Source organism: Oncorhynchus clarkii, chromosome 18 (assembly GCF_045791955.1).
Source record: "Oncorhynchus clarkii lewisi isolate Uvic-CL-2024 chromosome 18, UVic_Ocla_1.0, whole genome shotgun sequence".
NCBI lineage: Eukaryota > Metazoa > Chordata > Actinopteri > Salmoniformes > Salmonidae > Oncorhynchus > Oncorhynchus clarkii.
Window position 1 is genome coordinate 34057037 of NC_092164.1, and position 21706 is coordinate 34078742.

Here is a 21706-nt window from a genome sequence, read left to right on the forward strand (position 1 = left end):
CGACGGAGTGTGAGTGAGCGCTTGTTTTACCTGCCTCTCAATTCCCCAGACAGTCAACCCGACAACACGCCCCTCAGGGAGAATCCCCTCGGGGTCAGTGGAGGCTACTGAAGAACTGAAGAGACGAGACAAAGCATCAGGCTTGGTGTTCTTAGAGCCCGGACGATAAGAAATCACGAACTCGAAACGAGCGAAAAACAGCGCCCAACGCGCCTGACGCGCATTAAGTCGTTTGGCAGAACGGATGTACTCAAGGTTCCTATGGTCAGTCCAAACGACAAAAGGAACGGTCGCCCCCTCCAACCACTGTCGCCATTCGCCTAGGGCTAACCGGATGGCGAGCAGTTCGCGGTTACCCACATCATAGTTACGTTCCGACGGCGACAGGCGATGAGAAAAATACGCGCATGGGTGGACCTTGTCGTCAGAGAGGGAGCGCTGAGAAAGAATGGCTCCCACGCCCACCTCTGACGCGTCAACCTCGACAACGAACTGTCTAGAGACGTCAGGTGTAACAAGGATAGGAGCGGATGTAAAACGATTCTTGAGGAGATCAAAAGCTCCCTGGGCGGAAACGGACCACTCAAAGCACGTCTTGACAGAAGTAAGGGCTGTGAGAGGAGCTGCCACCTGACCGAAATTACGGATGAAACGACGATAGAAGTTCGCGAAGCCGAGAAAGCGCTGCAGCTCGACGCGTGACTTAGGGACGGGCCAATCAATGACAGCTTGGACTTTAGCGGGATCCATCTTAATGCCTTCAGCGGAAATAACAGAACCGAGAAATGTGACGGAGGAGGCATGAAAAGTGCACTTCTCAGCCTTCACAAAAAGACAATTCTCTAAAAGGCGCTGGAGGACACGTCGAACGTGCTGAACATGAATCTGGAGTGACGGTGAAAAAATCAGGATATCGTCAAGGTAAACGAAAACAAAGATGTTCAGCATGTCTCTCAGGACATCATTGACTAACGCCTGAAAGACAGCTGGAGCGTTAGCGAGGCCGAAAGGAAGAACCCGGTATTCAAAGTGCCCTAACGGAGTGTTAAACGCCGTCTTCCACTCGTCCCCCTCCCTGATGCGCACGAGATGGTAAGCGTTACGAAGGTCCAACTTAGTGAAAAACCTGGCTCCCTGCAGGATCTCGAAGGCTGAAGACATAAGAGGAAGCGGATAACGATTCTTCACTGTTATGTCATTCAGCCCTCGATAATCTATGCAGGGACGCAGAGACCCGTCCTTCTTCTTGACAAAAAAAAACCCCGCTCCGGCGGGAGAGGAGGAGGGGACTATGGTACCGGCGTCAAGAGCTACAGACAAATAATCTTCGAGAGCCTTACGTTCGGGAGCCGACAGAGAGTATAGTCTACCCCGGGGGGGGGTGGTTCCCGGAAGGAGATCAATACTACAATCATACGACCGGTGTGGAGGAAGAGAGGTGGCCCTGGACCGACTGAACACCGTGCGCAGATCGTGATATTCCTCCGGCACCCCTGTCAAATCACCAGGCTCCTCCTGTGAAGAAGAGACAGAGGAAACAGGAGGGATAGCAGACATTAAACATTTCACATGACAAGAGACGTTCCAGGAGAGGATAGAATTACTAGACCAATTAATGGAAGGATTATGACAAACTAGCCAGGGATGGCCCAAAACAACAGGTGTAAAAGGTGAACGAAAAAATTAAAAAAGAAATGGTTTCACTATGATTACCAGAAACAGTGAGGGTTAAAGGTAGCGTCTCACGCTGAATCCTGGGGAGAGGACTAACATCCAGGGCGAACAAGGCCGTGGGCTCCTTTAACTGTCTGAGAGGAATGTCATGTTCCCGAGCCCAGGTCTCGTCCATAAAACAGCCCTCCGCCCCAGAGTCTATTAAGGCACTGCAGGAAGCTGACGAACCGGTCCAGCGTAGATGGACCGACAAGGTAGTGCAGGATCTTGAAGGAGAGACAGGAGTAGTAGCGCTCACCAGTAGCCCTCCGCTTACTGACGAGCTCTGGCCTTTTACTGGACATGAAGTGACAAAATGACCAGCGGAACCGCAATAGAGACAGAGGCGGTTGGTGATTCTCCGTTCCCTCTCCTTAGTCGAGATGCGGATACCTCCCAGCTGCATGGGCTCAGCACCCGAGCCGGCAGAGGAAGATGGTAGTGATGCGGAGAGGGGGGCGACGGAGAGCGCGAGCTCCTTTCCACGAGCTCGGTGACGAAGATCAACCCGTCGCTCAATGCGAATAGCGAGTTCAATCAAGGAATCCACGCTGGAAGGAACCTCCCGGGAGAGAATCTCATCCTTTACCTCTGTGCGGAGACCCTCCAGAAGACGAGCGAGCAAGGCCGGCTCGTTCCAGCCACTGGAGACAGCAAGAGTGCGAAACTCAATAGAGTAGTCTGTTATGGATCGATTGCCTTGACATAGGGAAGACAGGGCCCTGGAAGCCTCCTCCCCAAAAACAGATCGATCAAAAACCCGTATCATCTCCTCCTTAAAGTCCTGATACTGGTTAGTACACTCAGCCCTTGCCTCCCAGATTGCCGTGCCCCACTCACGAGCCCGTCCAATAAGGAGAGATATGACGTAGGCGACACGAGCAGTGCTCCTGGAGTAAGTGTTGGGCTGGAGAGAAAACACAATATCACACTGGGTGAGGAACGAGCGGCATTCAGTGGGCTCCCCAGAGTAACACGGCGGGTTATTGATTCTGGCCTCCGGAGATTCGAAAGCCCTGGAAGTGGCCGGTGGATCGAGGCGGAGATGGTGAACCTGTTCTGTGAGGTTGGAGACTTGGGTGGCCAGGGTCTCAACGGCATGTCGAGCAGCAGACACTTCCTGCTCGTGTCTGCCTAGCATCGCTCCCTGGATCCCGACGGCTGAGTGGAGAGGATCCGAAGTCGCTGGGTCCATTCTTGGTCGGATTCTTCTGTTACGGTGCGTGAATGAGGACCCAAAAGCGAATTAACTTAAACAGAGCTTCTTTAATTACCAAACATAGGTAGGCTCAGACGGACCGGCAGATTCCGACAGGACAAGACAAGGTTACAGCAAACATGACGACAGTCTGGTTCAGGCATGAAACACAACAAACAAGAATCCGACAAGGACAGGAACAAAAACAGAGAGAGATATAGGGACCTAATCAGAGGGAAAAAGGGAACAGGTGGGAAACGGGGTGACGAGGTGGTTAGGAGGAGACAAGGCACAGCTGGGGGAAAGAGGGGGAGAAAAGGTAACCTAACAACGACCAGCAGAGGGAGACAGGGTGAAGGGAAAGGACAGAGACAAGACACAACATGACAGTACATGACAGTCTCTAATGTATCATTTTAACCAGCGCACAGCCTGCTGTTTAGCCTTTAAAATGTTCAACATGATTATGGCCTTGAGTCCCATGTTCCTCCAAGCATGTAAAAGTATTCCATTTTTAACACCTGATTAGAAAGGTTCAGTCTTGGAAAGATGGAAAGGTTAAACAAATGGCATTTTTGTTATGTCACACCCAATCTGTTTCACCTGCCATTGTGCTTGTCTCCACCCCCCTCCAGGTGTTGCCCATCTTCACCATTATCCCCTGTGTACTTATACCTGTGTTGTATGTTGTCAGTTTGTCAAGCTTCCCAGCCTCGCTTTATCTCGTCCGCCTGGTTTTTGACCCTTGCTTGTCCTGACCGTGTACCTGACCACTCTGCCCGTCCCTGAGCCTGCCTGCCATCATGTACCTTTGCTCCTACCCTGGATTATCGACCCCTGCCTGCCTTGACCTGTCGTTTGCCTGCCCCTGTTGTTACAATAAACATTGTTACTTCGCACAGACTGCACTTGGGTCTTACGGTCACCATAACGAGGAGATGAATACATTCTTCTTTATTTAAATGAAGAACACTAAACAAACACCGCGAGCGTGAAGCTATAACCACAAGTGCTGACATGCAACTACACATAGACAACCCACAAAACGGCAACCTAAATAGGATCCTCAATCTGAGACAACGATAAACAGCTGCCTCTGATTGGGAACCAATTCAGGCCACCATAGACCTACATATACCTAGACATACTAAAACCCCATAGATATACAAAAACCCTAGACAGGACAAAAACACACATACCACCCTCGTCACACCCTGACCAAAATAATACATAGATAACTAAGGTCAGGGCATGACACTTACCTTCCTCATAGGTTAGGCTAATCAGTCATTCCTCCTCTATCCATTTATACCTGCCACCAGCCAGCGACCTTCTTCCTGATCTTGACCTAATCTTATATGTTTACACTTAGAAGATCTGATCACAATGTGTCTTTTAATCGTATACACCAATCCTGTCTAGAAATGTAGGCACAGTCAGAGCGTGATCAATACAAAGGTTGCACATTAGAACCAGGTATAAACGTGGCTATAGCCTGGTTGTGTTTTGTGACAGAGGATGAGAACACAATACAGTCAACAATTTATTAGTTGATCATGTTCTTGCATGTAGATCTTAAGGGAAGCGATCACTACTACCTCTCTCTCCAACCAAGGTGCATGAATTGTAAAGAGGAGATTCAGCAACTTTTGCATGACAATGAAAGTAAATAAAATATTTATTGTTAAAGGTAAAATCATGTTTTTTTACACACTTCCATTGTCCTCCAAGAGTTGCTGAATCTCCTCTCTACTTCATGTAGATGTTCACAGGAGGTGAAGTATGCAACAGTTCAAAAGTTCTACTGTCCAAACAGGTCATTTTACAGTGCATATGTAACGGCATTCTTCCTCCTCTTCTGAGGAGGAGTAGCGAGAAGGATCGGAGGACCAATGCGCAGCGTGGTAAGTGTCCATAACGTTTATTAAAAGACATAAATTGAACACTACAAAACAATAACCGTGAAACAAACGCAACCGTGTGGCAACAAACACTCACACGGAAACAGAAAATAAACACCCACAACCAAAATGGGGAAAACAGGCTACCTAAGTATGATTCTCAATCAGAGACAACGAACGACACCTGCCTCTGATTGAGAACCATACTAGGCCCAACACATAGAAATATAACAAACTAGAAAAACAAACATAGACTGCCCACCCCAACTCACACCCTGACCATACTAAAACAAAGACAAAACAAAGGAACTAAGGTCAGAACGTGACAGCATATTTATACTGACTGGAGGAGGTATGACTCCATCCTGGCCCCCTGTACTAAGCACACCAACCAGACATGGTCCATTGTCCCCAATTATCATCAAGCAGAATAAATTGACTGAGAGAGCTGGTGGAGTAGAGGATGGAAGAAAGCAAGCTTCATACATCTGTGGAGGAAGAAAAATGCCAGTGCTTTTCCCATTATGGGGAAAACACACTGTTGTCTACAGTAGACCACAACTCTTGTGCAATATAAAATGCTTAGGTACCAGGGTTAAAAGCCATTCATTCTTTACAGAAACATTCTGCAAAACAGTGACGGATTACTATTATAATTGAATTTAAGCATGTTTATAGAGTTCTGCATTGACTCATTAACAGACAACCCATTATTCATGTAGACAAATGAAATGGAAAGGGACCTGACACAACCCATCCTGGGGTCTATCCGAGACTTCTACATTATCACGGTTTGATAAGCACTCCTCAGAGTCACCAGTGTAAATGCTGTGGTGACGTTTTGAGGAGCTGTTTCACAGATGTCAGCATAGGGTCATTTGAAGGGAATAATGACCAGCTACATTTCAGTTTATCTGCAAGCAGAGTCATACCTACATCTATATGGAAGTCTTTATCTGCCAGTAACACATCAAGGCTGTATACTTCCACCATCATATGCATGGAAAACACACTCCCACATGTGTATGTACCTATACACAGAGTGTAACCAACGTCTCACGTGTCAACACAACTGTGAATGCTCCATTACCCATTCCCCTTCAAAAGCTGAACCTCCATAACTCACATCTCTACCTACATACACATTAGCACAAATTACATTATCACCTGCCAGACTCTACCAAACTTTTCCTCAGCTTTCCTGTCGAAACACAAATAAATCCTGTAAAATTTTACACTAACACACAGTTAATTGGCTGTGTCATGACAGTGTAAAGTCAGCGGTCTTAAACTGACATCGGCTTGGTTTATAACATCTGTTATAACTCTGAGAGTGAATAGGGGACGCGATCTATGGTACGATGAAGTGCTATAAAGATAAGTAGCCTGGGGACGGGGGATGTACATGCATGGTACTCACCGAGTTTGCAGAGCCAGCTGACCAGGATCCAGACTACTATCAGGTACGGGAATTGAATTTCATGCCAGTTCCAGGTGACGATGGGCAGGGTGGTGATAAGGTTCATTGTTTCATTTTCTGTGCCCTTGTCAGGCCTGTGCTCTGTGCCCATCTGAAGGTCATCATTACCTGCCTGAGATGCCAGGCTGGGCCTACTGATGGCAAGCAGCACAATCACCAGGAAGAACGTGGAGTGCCATAGAGCTGGCATCTTGGAGCTGGATGCTTTTCAAATCTTTTGCTCTTTGATCAATCTTGGTGTCTGTCTCTCATTCCCTCCCTCTCTGTCCTCTCTCACCGTCTCTGGATTTTCAGTGCTGGCCCTAAGTATTTTTGCTCCTCTCTGTCCTCGCTCAGGCTAGAGTACACCTTTTCACTACAGATGAAAGCTCCTCCCACTCTTTAGCCGGACCAGCTAGTTGGGCCACTTCTTCAATGGCAGGGACAGAGGTTTTGCCCCACCTTGCCACCCTCTTGGTAATCACTAGCTCAGGACACCAGAGGCTTTTCCAAAGTCTGCCACCCTTGCCAGCAGGCACGCCAGCTAAGCTAAGCTAGTTAGACAAGCTAGCTACTCTAACTTGATTGATAGCCTGAAATGGCTTCTTGGTAGCTAGTTATGAGGTTGGGAACCTATCTGGGCTAGCTAAAGCCAACTTCATAAAATTGCTAGTTGACTAGAAGGTGTTAGAGATTCAACAAAAATCTGAGGTGGCCCAATATTTATTTTGGGGTTGGCACAGGGACATGTGGCTCCTCAGATTTGTGTTTCTCTAACACTTCTTGCCACCTACCAGTTTTATGAAGTTGGCTTTAGCTAGCCCAGGTAAGTTCCCAATCTCCCAACCTCATAACTAGCTACCAAGAAGCAGCTTGTCTAACTATCTCAACCGGCATGCCTGCTGGCAAGGTTGGTAGACTTTAGAAAAGCAAGAAATTACAAAATAAAACTAAAAGAGCGAGAGAGAGAGTTTGTCGTTCCGAATTAATGGATTGGAGAGTTGTTGATGTGAGCGTGTGGCTGTCTGATGTATTCATTAATTCAATTAAATCCACTAAAGGGGAAATATGGGATTGGTACATCAATTTGTGGAGTTTTAAATTATAAATACAGTTGAAGTCAGAAGTTTACATACACTAGGTTGGTTTTTCAACCACTCCACAAATTTCTTGTTAACAAACTATAGTTTTGGCAAGTCAGTTAAGACATCTAATTTGTGCATGACACAAGGAATTTTTCCAACAATTGTTTACAGATTATTTCACTTATAATTCACTGTATCACAATTCCAGTGGGTCAGAAGTTTACATACACTAAGTTGACTGTGCCTTTAAACAGTTTGGAAAATTCCAGAAAATGATGTCATGGCTTTAGAAGCTTCTGATAGGCTAATTTACATCATTTGAGTTAATTGGAGGTGTACATCTGGATGTATTTCAAGGCCTACCTTCAATCTCAGTGCCTCTTTGCTTGACATCATGGGAAAATCAAAAGAAATCAGCCAAGACTTCAGAAATAAAATTGTAGACCTCCACAAGTCTGGTTCATCCTTGGGCGCAATTTCCAAATGCCTGAAGGTACCACGTTCATCTGTACAATCAATAGTACGCAAGTATGAACACCATGGGACCACACAGCCGTCACACCGCTCAGGAAGGAGACCCGTTCTGTCTCCTAGAGATGAACGTACTTTGGTGCAAAAAGTGCAAATCAATCCCAGAACAACAGCAAAGGACCTTGTGAAGATGCTGGAGGAAACAGGTACAAAAGTATCTGTATCCACAGTAAAACGAGCCCTATATCGACATAACCTGAAAGGGGGAGGCTTGCAAGCTGACGAACACCATCCCAACCTTGAAGCACGGGGATGGCAGCATCATGTTTTGGGGGTGCTTTGCTGCAGGAGGGACTGGTGCACTTCACAAAATAGATGGCATCACGCGGCAGGAAAATTATGTGGATATATTGAAGCAACATCTCAAGACATCAGTCAGGAAGTTAAAGCTTGGTCACAAATGGGTCTTCCAAATGGACAATGACCCCAAGCATATATCAAAAGTTGTGGCAAAATGGCTTAAGAACAACAAAGTCAAGGTATTGGAGTGGCCATCACAAAGCCCTGACCACAATCGTACAGAAAATTTGTGGGCAGAACTGAAAAGCTTATGCGAGCAAGGAGGCCTACAAACCTGACTCAGTTACACCAGCTCTGTCAGTAGGAATGGGCCAAAATTCACCCAATGTATTGTGGGAAGCTTGTGGAAGGCTACCCAAAATGTTTGCCCCAAGTTAAACAATTTAAAGGCAATGCTACCAAATACTAATTGAGTGTATGTAAACTTCTGACCCACTGGGAATGTGATGAAAGAAATAAAAGCTGAAATAAATCATTATCTTTACTATTATTCTGACATTTCACATTCTTAGAATTAAGTGGTGATCCTAACTGACCTAGGACAGGGTGTTTTTTACTAGGATTAAATGTCAGGAATTGTGAAAAACTGAGTTAAATGCTTTTGGCAAAGGTGTATGTAAACTTCCAACTTCAACTGTATATAGCCATTGATTCTTGAAGAATGTAAGTAGAAATGTCACATGAGCAATGGTCTTACCCCGTCAGAAACCGCCAAAAAGTTTGTTTTCCTCAACTGTTTGTAATCAATGTTATTGTAAACCAACACTGTATACTGTAGCTTTAAAACATGGTTAAAATTATCACCCTGATCTCATGGTTGTCCAGTCCTTGCATCTATGTGTATTTGAGAGTGGTTATATTTCTCTTGCCCTATTCCTCAGCTCTACCAAATAAGGTGGTGGGGAGTACGCCTTAAAATTGTTAGGGGGAGGGGGTTCGACAAAGTTATATGGAAATGTTTTAAGAAGGTCATACCAAGGACCTTTTAGCCATTTGATTTTGAATTCTAAGACCCATTGAAGAATAAACAGATACACAGTACCAGTTTGGACACAACTACTCATTCCAGGGTATTTTCCTTTATTTTGACTATTTTCTACAGTGTAGAATAATAGTGAAGATATCAAAACTATGAACAAATCAAAATATATTTGAGATTCTTCAAATAACCACCCTTTGCTTTGATGACAACTTTTCACACACTTTGCATTCTCTCAACCAGCTTCACGAGGTTGTAACCTGGAATGCATTTCAATTAACAGGTGTGCCTTGTTAAAATACACAATTGCTTTCCTCTTAACGCATTTGAGCCAATCAGTTGTGACAAGGTACGGTTGGTATACAGAAGATGGCCCTATTTGGAAATAGACCAAGTCCATATTATGGCAAGAACAGCTCAAATAAGCAACGAGAAACAACAGTCCATCATTACTATATGAAGATCAGTCAATATGGAACATTTCAAGAAATTAAATTGCAGTCGCAAAAACCATCAAGCACTATGATGAAACTGGCTCTCATGAGGAAGACCCAGAGTTACCTCTGCTGCAGAGAATACATTCTTTAGAGTTACCAGCCTCAGAAACTGCAGCCCAAATAAATGCTTCACAGAGTTCAAGTAACAGAAACATCTCAACATACACTGTTCAGAGGAGACTGCGTGACTCAGGCCTTCATGGTCGAATTGCTGCAAAGAAATCAAATCATATCAAATTTATTTATATAGCCCTTCGTACATCAGCTGATATCTCAAAGTGCTGTACAGAAACCCAGCCTAAAACCCCAAACAGCAAGCAATGCAGGTGTAGAAGCACGGTGGCTAGGAAAAACTCCCTAGAAAGGCCAAAACCTAGGAAGAAACCTAGAGATGAACCAGGCTATGTGGGGTGGCCAGTCCTCTTCTGGCTGTGCCGGGTGGAGATTATAACAGAACATGGCCAAGATGTTCAAATGTTAATAAATGACCAGCATGGTTGAATAATAATAAGGCAGAACAGTTGAAACTGGAGCAGCAGCATGGCCAGGTGGACTGGGGACAGCAAGGAGTCATCATGTCAGGTAGTCCTGAGGCATGGTCCTAGGGCTCAGGTCCTCCGAGAGAGAGAAAGAGAGAAAGAGAGAATTAGAGACAGCACACTTAAATTCACACAGGACACCGAATAGGACAGGAGAAGTACTCCAGATATAACAAACTGACACTAGCCCCCCGACACAAACTACTGCAGCATAAATACTGGAGGCTGAGACAGGAGGGGTCAGGAGACACTGTGGCCCCATCCGATGACACCCCCGGACAGGGCCAAACAGGAAGGATATAACCCCACCCACTTTGCCAAAGCACAGCCCCCACACCACTAGAGGGATATCTTCAACCACCAACTTACCATCCTGAGATCCATCCACAAAGATCTACGCCACGGCACAACCCAAGGTGGGGGCGCCAACCCAGACAGGATGACCACATCAGTGAATCAACCCACTCAGGTGACGCACCCCCTCCAGGGACGGTATGAGAGAGCCCCAGTAAGCCAGTGACTCAGCCCCTGTAATAGGGTTAGAGGCAGAGAATCCCAGTTGAAAGAGGGGAACCGGCCAGGCAGAGACAGCAAGGGCGGTTCGTTGCTCCAGAGCCTTTCCGTTCACCTTCCCACTCCTGGGCCAGACTACACTCAATCATATGACCCACTGAAGAGATGAGTCTTCAGTAAGGACTTAAAGGTTGAGACCGAGTTTGCGTCTCTGACATGGGTAGGCAGAACGTTCCATAAAAATGGAGCTCTATAGGAGAAAGCCCTGCCTCCAGCTGTTTGCTTAGAAATTCTAGGGACAATTAGGAGGCCTGCGTCTTGTGACGGCAGGACCAAATCAGAGAGATAGGTAGGAGCAAGCCCATGTAATGCTTTGTAGGTTAGCAGTAAAACCTTGAAATGAGCCCTTGCTTTGACAGGAAGCCAGTGTAGGGAGGCTAGCACTGGAGTAATATGATCAAATTTTTTGGTTCTAGTCAGGATTCTAGCAGCCGTATTTAGCACTAACTGAAGTTTATTTAGTGCTTTATCCGGGTAGCCGGAAAGTAGAGCATTGCAGTACTCTAACCTAGAAGTGACAAAAGCATGGATAAATTTTTCTGCATCATTTTTTAACAGAAAGTTTCTGATTTTTGCAATGTTACGTAGATGGAAAAAAGCGGTCCTTCAAATGGTCTTGATATGTTCTTCAAAAGAGAGATCAGGGTCCAGAGTAATGCCGAGGTCCTTCACAGTTTTATTTGAGACGACTGTACAACCATTAAGATTAATTGTCAGATTCAACAGAAGATCTCTTTGTTTCTTGGGACCTAGAACAAGCATCTCTGTTTTGTCCGAGTTTAAAAGTAGAAAGTTTGCAGCCATCCACTTCCTTATGTCTGAAACACATGCTTCTAGCGAGGGCAATTTTGGGGCTTCACCATGTTTCATTGAAATGTACAGCTGTGTGTCATACGCATAGCAGTGAAAGTTAACATTATGTTTTCGAATGACATCCCCAAGAGGTAAAATATATAGTGAAAACAATAGTGGTCCTAAAACGGAACCTTGAGGAACACCGAAATTTACAGTTGATTTGTCAGAGGACAAACCATTCACAGAGACAAACTAATATCTTTCCGACAGATAAGATCTAAACCAGGCCAGAACTTGTCCGTGTAGACCAATTTGAGTTTCCAATCTCTCCAAAAGAATGTGGTGATCGATGGTATCAAAAGCAGCACTAAGGTCTAGGAGCACGAGGACAGATGCAGAGCCTCAGTGTGATGCCATTAAAAGGTAATTTACCACCTTCACAAGTGCAGTCTCAGTGCTATGATGGGGTCTAAAACCAGACTGAAGCATTTCGTATACATTGTTTGTCTTCAGGAAGGCAGTGAGTTGCTGCGCAACAGCCTTTTCTAAAATTTTTGAGAGGAATGGAAGATTCGATATAGGCCGATATAAACCTCTACTAAAGGACACCAATAAGAAGAGACTTGCTTGAGCCAAGAAACACGAGCAATGGATATTATTTGAGATTTTTGGTTCCAACCTCCGTGTCTTTGAGACGCAGAGTAGGTGAACAGTTGATCTCTGCGTGTGTGGTTCCCACCGTGAAGCATGAAGGAGGTGGTGTGATGGTGCTTTGCTGGTGACACTGTCTGTAATTTATTTAGAATTCAAGGCACACTTAACCAGCATGGCTACCACAGCATTCTGCAGCGATACGCCATCCCATCTGGTTTGCGCTTAGTGGGACTATCATTTGTTTTTCAAGACAATGATCCAAAACACACCTCCAGGCTGTGTAAGGGATATTTGAACAAGAAGGAGAGTGATGGAGTGCTGCATCAGATGACCTGTCCTCCAGAATCTCTTGACCTCAACCCAATTTAGATAGTTTAAGATGAGTTGGACCAAAGATTGAAGGAAAGGCAGCCAACAAGTGCTCAGCATATGTGGGAACGCCTTCAAGACTGTTGGAAAACCATTCCAGGTGTCTACCTCAAAAAGTTGGTTGAGAGAATTCTAACGGGCATGATACACTAGCACAGGATGTCGCGTGGTGAAAAACCGCTTCCCATTAATTTTAATGGAAGGAAAGCAGTGAGAAGCAGAGAGGGCAGGGGACCTTTGGGCAGTGCAAAGGTGGCATGGAATGCGGTGAAAAAGATACACTTTTCCCAACTTTATGCAAATCACCAGCGGCGACCGCTGGGTGATGACCAATCATATTGAGTGATTCCCATGACGAATTTGACGCTATGTGACCCAAAGCTGGAGACTTTCTTCAGCAAAGATTGCTGACAAAAATACTAGGTTGGAAGCAAATGTAAGTGACTTTAACGAATCATGCAAAAAAATGTACAGTTGACAGGAATATGTTAGTTAATGTAGAGACAAACGATTAAGCATATTTTTTAATGAAGTTAAATGACGAAAATCGCAATTTAGCAAGCTAGCTGTCTAGCTAACATTAGCCAGCTAGCTGGCTAGCTTTATGGTGTTGTGACATGAATATCAAATTGTAATTCTGGTTGTTTAATGTTTTAGGGACTCCTGAAACAACCAGCAAACCAGGCTATCATCTGGTGAAACAGTGGATGTAAAGAATCTATCTAGCTAAAGCATTTACTGCAAATTGAATGTACACTTTCGTAAGCTTGATTTGCTGATATTTGCAATGCAATACAGATAGATGAAATAACGTAGTTCTTGCTTACTGTGCGATGGAGGATAAAAATACCTGTATGCCTATGAATGTGTAGCTAGCTATCTAGCCGATCTGTGCATGGACAAAAATGTTTTGTATACACATTAGTTCAAAACCTAGCTATGAACCTCAGCTATCATAGCCAGTTGTATCAAATTCAAAACAGTCTGTATTACATTAATGAAGCATATGGATTGAGTAGAATATAATATAACTTTGAGCAAAGGATGCAAGTCGTATATACAGTGCCTTGCGAAAGTATTCGCCCCCCTTGAACTTTGCGACCTTTTGCCACATTTCAGGCTTCAAACATAAAGATATAAAACTGTATTTTTTTGTGAAGAATCAACAACAAGTGGGACACAATCATGAAGTGGAACGACATTTTCTCAAACTTTTTTAACAAATCAAAAACTGAAAAATTGGGCGTGCAAAATTATTCAGCCCCCTTAAGTTAATACTTTGTAGCGCCACCTTTTGCTGCGATTACAGCTGTAAGTCGCTTGGGGTATGTCTCTATCAGTTTTGCACATCGAGAGACTGACATTTTTTCCTATTCCTCCTTGCAAAACAGCTCGAGCTCAGTGAGGTTGGATGGAGAGCATTTGTGAACAGCAGTTTTCAGTTCTTTCCACAGATTCTTGATTGGATTCAGGTCTGGACTTTGACTTGGCCATTCTAACACCTGGATATGTTTATTTTTGAACCATTCCATTGTAGATTTTGCTTTATGTTTTGGATCATTGTCTTGTTGGAAGACAATGTACATGTAGTTATTACCATGCATGAGATCCCCACATTGTAGCCTGTACATTTAATATATTCACTGATCATGTACTCTTCCTTGGCAAATAAAGGTGCAGTTCAGGTATGAATGAGATTATTCTTCAGTCATATCCAAAACCAGGAGTATCAAATTCTAGTCTTTGAATGATGCTGTGTCTGGATGTAAACTCAGCAAAAAAAGAAACATCCTCTCACTGTCAACTGCGTTTATTTTCAGCAAACTTAACATGTGTAAATATTTGTAAGAACATAAGATTCAACAACTGAGACATAAACTGAACAAGTTCCACAGACATGTGATGAACAGAAATGGAATAATGTGTCCCTGAACAAAGGGAGGGTCAAAATAAAAAGTAACAGTCAGTATCTGGTGTGGCCACCAGCTGCATTAAGTACTGCAGTGCATCTCCTCCTCATGGACTGCACCAGATTTGTTAGTTCTTGCAGTGAGATGTTCCCCCACTCTTCCACCAAGGCACCTGCAAGTTCCCGCACATTTCTGTGGGGAATGGCCCTAGCCCTCACCCTCCGATCCAACAGGTCCCAGACGTGCTCAATGGGATTGAGATCCGGGCTCTTCGATGGCCATGGCAGAACACTGACATTCCTGTCTTGTAGGAAATCACTCACAGAATGAGCAGTATGGCTGATGGCATTGTCATGCTGGAGGGTCATGCCAGGATGAGCCTGCAGTAAGGGTACCACATGAGGGAGGAGGATGTCTTCCCTGTAACGCACAGCGTTGAGTTTGCCTGCAATGACAAGCTCAGTCCGATGATGCTGTGACACACCGCCCCAGACCATGACGGACCCTCCACCTCGATCCCGCTCTAGAGTACAGGCCTCGGTGTACCGCTCATTCCTTCAACGATAAACATGAATCCGACCATCACCCCTGGTGAGACAAAACCGCGACTCGTCAGTGAAGAGCACTTTTTGCCAGTCCTGTCTGGTCCAGCAACGGTGGGTTTGTTCCCATAGGCGACATTGTTGCCGGTAATGTCTGATGAGAACCTGCCTTACAACAAGCCTACAAGCCCTCAGTCCAGCCTCTCTCAGGGACAGTGTTCAACAGGAATCTGTGAGTGTGGCCTCACCTGTTGTCCACACTACACTAAGTGGCTGCAGAGTACTTTATGCTGAAAAACATGAATGGACACAAAGACAAATAATATAGCGTAGTTATAGAAATAATTAAGTATCTTACTATTCTCTGTGGTTGGCCCTCTTGCCTATACTTTGAAGGTGAAAGGAGCCAGTTATACACCTGAGCCTGCTTACTGCACAACAAAATCCATCAATCAGATTGATACGTGTGTAGGTGTGGGTTATAGGTTGTCTAATTGTTTAACATTTTTTCAATATGGTGTTACGCACGTCTCTAGGAAGAGGGAATGCAACACCCTGCTACAACTCAACTCCCCGTGGAGTGAAAGAGGTATGGGACTGTAGGTGCGAGTAAGGATGACAAAAGGCAGAGAATATCCCGTTTACTAGGAATTTATTCCTTCACACGGTAATATGGGGAAAAGGGGCTGGATGGAACCAAAGCAAAGAAAGTAAAGTCAAAGCCCCCTCTCTTACCTGCCTACCCACTACTTATCTAACTTAGCACCACCTGGTGCGCTAACCAAAATACAGGGGGTGGTCCGCCCAGGTCTTACCTAGTGTGCATAGACAGAGTATATACTACGGGTCTATGTATGCCTGCGGGCATCTTGCCTAAGCACTCCCTAGGTGCCTTCCCCTTCCCCCCTGGGAACAAATGAAACAGAATATTACAAACAATTTCTAAAAAAAAACTGAGAAACACAGGACATCAAATAAGCTCTATCTGACTGAGCAACAACTAACATATGCAGTTTTGGTATGTAATGTCTCACTCTCAGCAACAACCAGCATATGATATAACCCTCAGCCGTCAGCCTCTCTCAGCAATCATCTCCCTTCTGAGCAACAGAACACTGGTTTATATAGCTTCAGAAGGAGTTGGTAATTGAAGACAGCTGCATGGAGAGAATTTCAGGAAGCCATTTCCTGAAATACATACATGCAAATACACAAACCACAACACAGAAACTGGGGAACGTAACATACGGGTGATTTAAAATAGCGTGTTTTGTTTTTGTACAGACATCACACCCTTACCTAAACAGCACCCTCACCTGAGAAGTAGAAATCAAAGGGAGATAAACTGGGAATTGAATAACTGCAGTTGACATAGCTAAGTAAATGGAAGAATACTCGTATTGTGCATAGTGTAGTCTATGGTGTTGCCAGGGAACAGCACCCTCTTCGAAGAAGTAGGAGGTGAAGATCTCCCGCACACAGATTGACTGTCTTGCTGCGTTGTTGGACCCCATCCTTGACCCCATCCTTGTTGGACCTCATCCATTGTTACTTCTTGGTTAGACTACTGCAATGCTCTACTTTCCGGCTACCCGGATAAAGCACTAAATAAACTTCAGCTAGTGCTAGAATTTTGACAAAAAAAAATGAAAAAAAATGTGATCATATTACTTGAGTGCTAGCCTCTCTACACTGGCTTCCTGTTAAGGCAAGGGCTGGTTTCAAGGATTTACTGCTAACCTACAAAGCAGTACATGGGCTTGTTCCTCCCTATCGTTCCGATTTGGTTCTGCCGCACATACCTACACGTAAGGTCACAAGATACAGGCCTCCTTACTGTCCATAGAATTTCTAAGCAAACAGCTGGAGGCAGGGCTTCCCCTACAGAGCTCCATTTTTATGGAATGGTCTGCCTACCCATTTGAGAGACGCAGGGGGGGGCTGTGCTTTGGCAAAGCGGGTGGGGTTATATACTGCCTGTTCGGCCCTGTCCGGGGGTATCGTCGGACGGGGCCACAGTGTCTCCCGACCCCTCCTGTCTCATCCTCCAGTATTTATGCTACAGTAGTTTATGTGTCGGGGGGCTAGGGTCAGTCTGTTATATCTGGATTATTTCTCCCATCTTTTCCGGCATCCTGTGTGAATTTAAGTATGCTTTCTCTAATTCTCTCTTTCTTTCTTTCTCTCTCTCGGAGGACCTGAGCCCCAGGACCATGCCTGAGGACTACCTGACATGATGGCTACTTGCTGTCCCCAGTCCACCTGGTTGTGCTGCTGCTCCAGTTTCAACTGTTCTGCCTGCGGCTATGGAACCCTGACCTGTTCACTGGATGTGCTACCTGTCCCAGACCTGCTGTTTTCAACTCTCTAGAGACAGCAGGAGTGGTAGAGATACTCTTAATGATCGCTATGAAAAGCCAACTGACATTTGCTCCTGGGGTACTACTGAACTACTGTGATTATTATTATTTGACCATGCTGGTCATTTATGAACATTTGAACATCTTGGCCATGGTCTGTTATAATCTCCACCTGGCACAGCCAGAAGAGGACTGGCCACCTCTCATAGCCTGGTTCCTCTCTAGGTTTCTTCCTAGGTTTTGGCCTTTCTAGAGAGTTGTTCCTAGCCACCGTGCTTCTACACTTGCATTGCTTGCTGTTTGGGGTTTTAGGCTGGGTTTCTGTACAGCACTTTGAGATATCAGCTGATGTACGAAGGGCTATATAAATACATTTGATTTGATTTACTTAGGTCTAACAAAGGGAGTGTGGAGAGGCTTGCACCAGCGAAAGCATGGGGTTGTCAAAAGATTTGTTTGGCAAGGCCCTGGAGTTGTTTTAGATAATGGAAAGCTAGCTCTTGAACGTGAAGGGATCTGCATCGTAGAAATGTAATCCTTTTTGAAAGTGCACAGGATTTTACAATCTAAAATCCCAAGCTGGATGACATAAGGGAGCTATTCAACCAAAATTAGTAACCAGGCAGTAGTGGTGCATCGGTAACATCACTGGGGAAGCCAAGCCAGGAAAAAATGGTCATATTACAACCTATGTGTTGGGATAATTGGGTTGTTTGCTCTATAACCTGTTAGTTCATATGCCTTGCCACCATGATATGTACAGTTGAAGTCAGAAGTTTACATGCACTTAGGTTGGCGTCATTAAATCTAATTTTTCAACCACTCCACAAATTTCTTGTTAACAAACTATAGTTTTGAGAAGTCGGTTAGGACATCTACTTTGTGCATGACACAAGGATTTTTTCCAACAATTGTTTACAGATTATTTCATTGTATCACAATTCCAGTGGGTCAGAAGTGTACATACACTAAGTTGACTGTGCCTTTAAACAGCTTGGAAAATTCCATAAAATGATGTCATGGCTTTAGAAGCTTCTGACATCATTTGAGTCAATTGGATGTGTACCTGTCGATGTATTTCAAGGCCTACCTTCATACTCAGTGCCTCTTTGCTTGACATCATGGGAAAAACAAAAGAAATCAGCCAAGACCCCAGAAAAAATAATTGGAGACCTCCACAAGTCTGGTTCATCCTTTGGAGCAATTTTCAAACGCCTGAAGGTACCACGTTCATCTGTACAAACAATAGTACGCAAGTGTAAACACCATGGGACCACGCAGCCATCATACCGCTCAGGAAGGAGATGTGTTTTGTCTCCTAGAGATGAACGTACTTTGGTGCGGAAAGTGCAAATCAATCCCAGAACAACAGCAAAGGACCTTGTGAAGATGCTGGAGGAAACAGTTACAAAAGTATCTATTTCCACAGTAGAACGAGTCCTATATCGACATAACCTGAAAGGCCGCTCAGCAAGGAAGAAGCCACTGCTCCAAAACCACCATAAAAGCCAGACTACGGGTTGCAACTGCACATGGGAACAAATGAGAAATGTCCTCTGGTCTGATGAAATAAAAATAGAACTGTTTGGCCATAATGACCATCGTTATGTTTGGAGGAAAAAGGAGAAGGCTTGCAAGCCGAAGAACACCATCCCAACCGTGAAGCACGGGGGTGGCAGCATCATTTTGAAGCAACATCTCCAGACCTCATTCAGGAAGTTAAAGCTTGGTCGCAAATTGGTCTTCCAAATGGACAATGACCCCAAGCATACTTCCAAAGTTGTGTCAAAATGCTTTAAGGACAACAAAGTCAAGGTTTTGGAGTGGCCATCACAAAACCCTGACCTCAATCCAATAGACGATTTGTTGGCAGAACTGAAAAATCTTGTGCAAGCAAGGAGGCCTACAAACCTGACTCAGTTACACCAGCTCTGTCAGGAGGAATGGGCCAAAATTCACCCAACTTATTGTGGGAAGCTTGTGGAAGGCTACTTGAAGCGTTTTACCCAAGTTAAACAATTTAAAGTCAATGCTAACAAATACCTATTGAGTGTATGTAAACGTCTGACCCACTGGGAATGTGATGAAAGAAATAAAAGCTGAAATAAATCATTCTTTCTACTATTATTCTGACATTTCACATTCTTAAAATAAAGAACATTCCTAACTGACCTAAGACAGGGAGTTTTTACTAGGATTAAATGTCAGGAATTGTGAAAAACTGAGTTTAATGTATTTGGTTAAGGTGTATGTAAACTTCCGACTTCAACTGTAGGCCTAAGGCCGAGACAAAGATGACACAGAGGCAGAATAAATTCAACCACACCTGCATTTCATCACAAAACCGGAGAGCAACATCTGTCCCGTGAAGTCAACAAAGCATATTGCATGTAATAAACAGTTATATGACCAACAGCAAGGTCAAGCAAGTTACTTACTAAGCAACTATAGATTTAGAACCATGGAGAGTTAGGAATGTTGCAAAGAAAACAGGTGCTGCCTCCAATGTTCCAACGGCATTTCAACTTTAACATTTCATCATTATCAACTCACCTATGCTTAGTCTAATACAGTGACAACAAAAAGATACCAAAAAACAATTTAGTCCAGTCAGTGTAAGCTACATACTTAAGCTGCATCTAGCTACATATTGAACTTCCATCCTCTCAGGCAAGAATAGCTGTCAAAATCATCATTATAATCGTTGGCCAGTACAGAAAATTAAGTAAAACCACAAGTCTAAATCCATATCCTCATCCATGGCTAATTTAGGAAAGGGCCTATTTTGGCTAGCTAGCCAGCTACCGAAGGACAACTTCACAATGAAATGCAACAATTCAAGTTTTTTCTGTCAATGACGTTTGGTTTTTGATGTGATGTGATTAGAGAGAAGCTAAATCCAAACTGGCTTCCCTTGAAACTTTTTTTTTGTGCGCCCGGACCATTCACAGTTGAGCTCGCTGAATTTAGCTCAACGCTGATTGGCTATTTAACCCTCTGTTTCCCCTCATGTCTTTGTCAGAGATTGTTTTATTGTCAGTGTTGTTTATTGTTGTGTTGGTGCGCGACGGGTCCTCGTACCCATGTTTGTTCATGTCTGTACTTTTAGTGTTATGGAGCATGTTCCGTGGACATTTATTAAAATACTCCATCCATTTACACTCCATTTTCACTCTCCTGCACCTGACTTCCCTGCCACCTATACACACGACGCTGACAACCGGTTTCATTATTGCAATAATTGATCAAGATTAAATAAAGTCTGTTGAGTTGACCGGTTTCATTATTGCAATAATTAATCGATATTAAATAAAGTTGATTGTTTGAAGAAATGACCAAGTCTCTCTCAGTACAGAATTTCCACTACATTTTTGGCGACGAGGAGGATCTATGCAACTTCAGCTGTTGACCACTCCTGAAGATCTGGGTATACTGTGCACAGGGGATGAGAAATTGGGATCTCAGGGTAAACCAGGCTTATTATTGAGCAGCTGGACCCGCCTATGACCTGAGAAGTAGTGGGTAAGGGTGGATACCAGATCTTGGACATAGTACTGAGAGAGGTAGGCTTGGACAATCTACCAATAAGTGATGGAATTATAAAATATACAAATATAATAAAAACATAAAAGATCCTGTTGAGGGTATGCTCAGAGCGAGGTCTTCCTTAATAGGGACACAGCTGAGGTAACTAGCAGGACAGAGTTGATTTAGAGTGTTCTTAAGTGAGGTATCCTTGGGCTTAATTGTTAATTAGACAGTTGCGGGCAACCAAAAGTCCAGATCTGTGGTACTGAGTTGATCACAGTAGGACAGGTGAGGTTAATGTGGAGTGTAGGACAAGAACAGGGGTAATCTTGAAAGAGAACTCAGCTTGGTTAAGCTCATTGAAACAGGAACTAGAGTGCAGGTGACGCCTTGCGAGGGCATCTGGCTTGGTGAAGTTCAAATTATAACATGTATGTAATTTATCAAATGTTTTGTTAAGTGAGATAAACAGGTATGCCCTGGATTACTGTTGTTAGGTGTTAGGTGTGTTTTGATATTCCTGATACTTAGAAATACCAGGTAAGAGAGGATTTTTTGGTACTGTGTTACATAGATAGATAGGAGTTTTGAAGGTAGTTTTGTACATTTGGATAGACATAAGAGAATCTATACCATAGTAATCGCAGTAGGCGATTGTCACGCCCTGACCTTAGAAAGCCTTTTTATTTCTCTATTTGGTTAGGTCAGGGTGTGATTTGGGTGGGCATTCTAGTTTTCTATTTCTTTGTTGGCCGGGTATGTGTTATGAATTT

General features: G+C 44.1%; 1 protein-coding gene across 1 annotated transcript in view; it reads right to left on the reverse strand.

Moving 5' to 3' along the window:
• Nucleotides 1-6482, reverse strand: part of LOC139372585 (sodium/hydrogen exchanger 3-like) — a 47933-nt gene extending 41451 nt beyond the window's left edge. Inside the window, exon 1 of the mRNA XM_071112328.1 lies at nucleotides 6233-6482. Coding sequence (XP_070968429.1) covers nucleotides 6233-6482 — 250 coding nt within the window. The remainder of the gene's footprint in view (nucleotides 1-6232) is intronic.
• Nucleotides 6483-21706: the final 15224 nt, after the last annotated feature.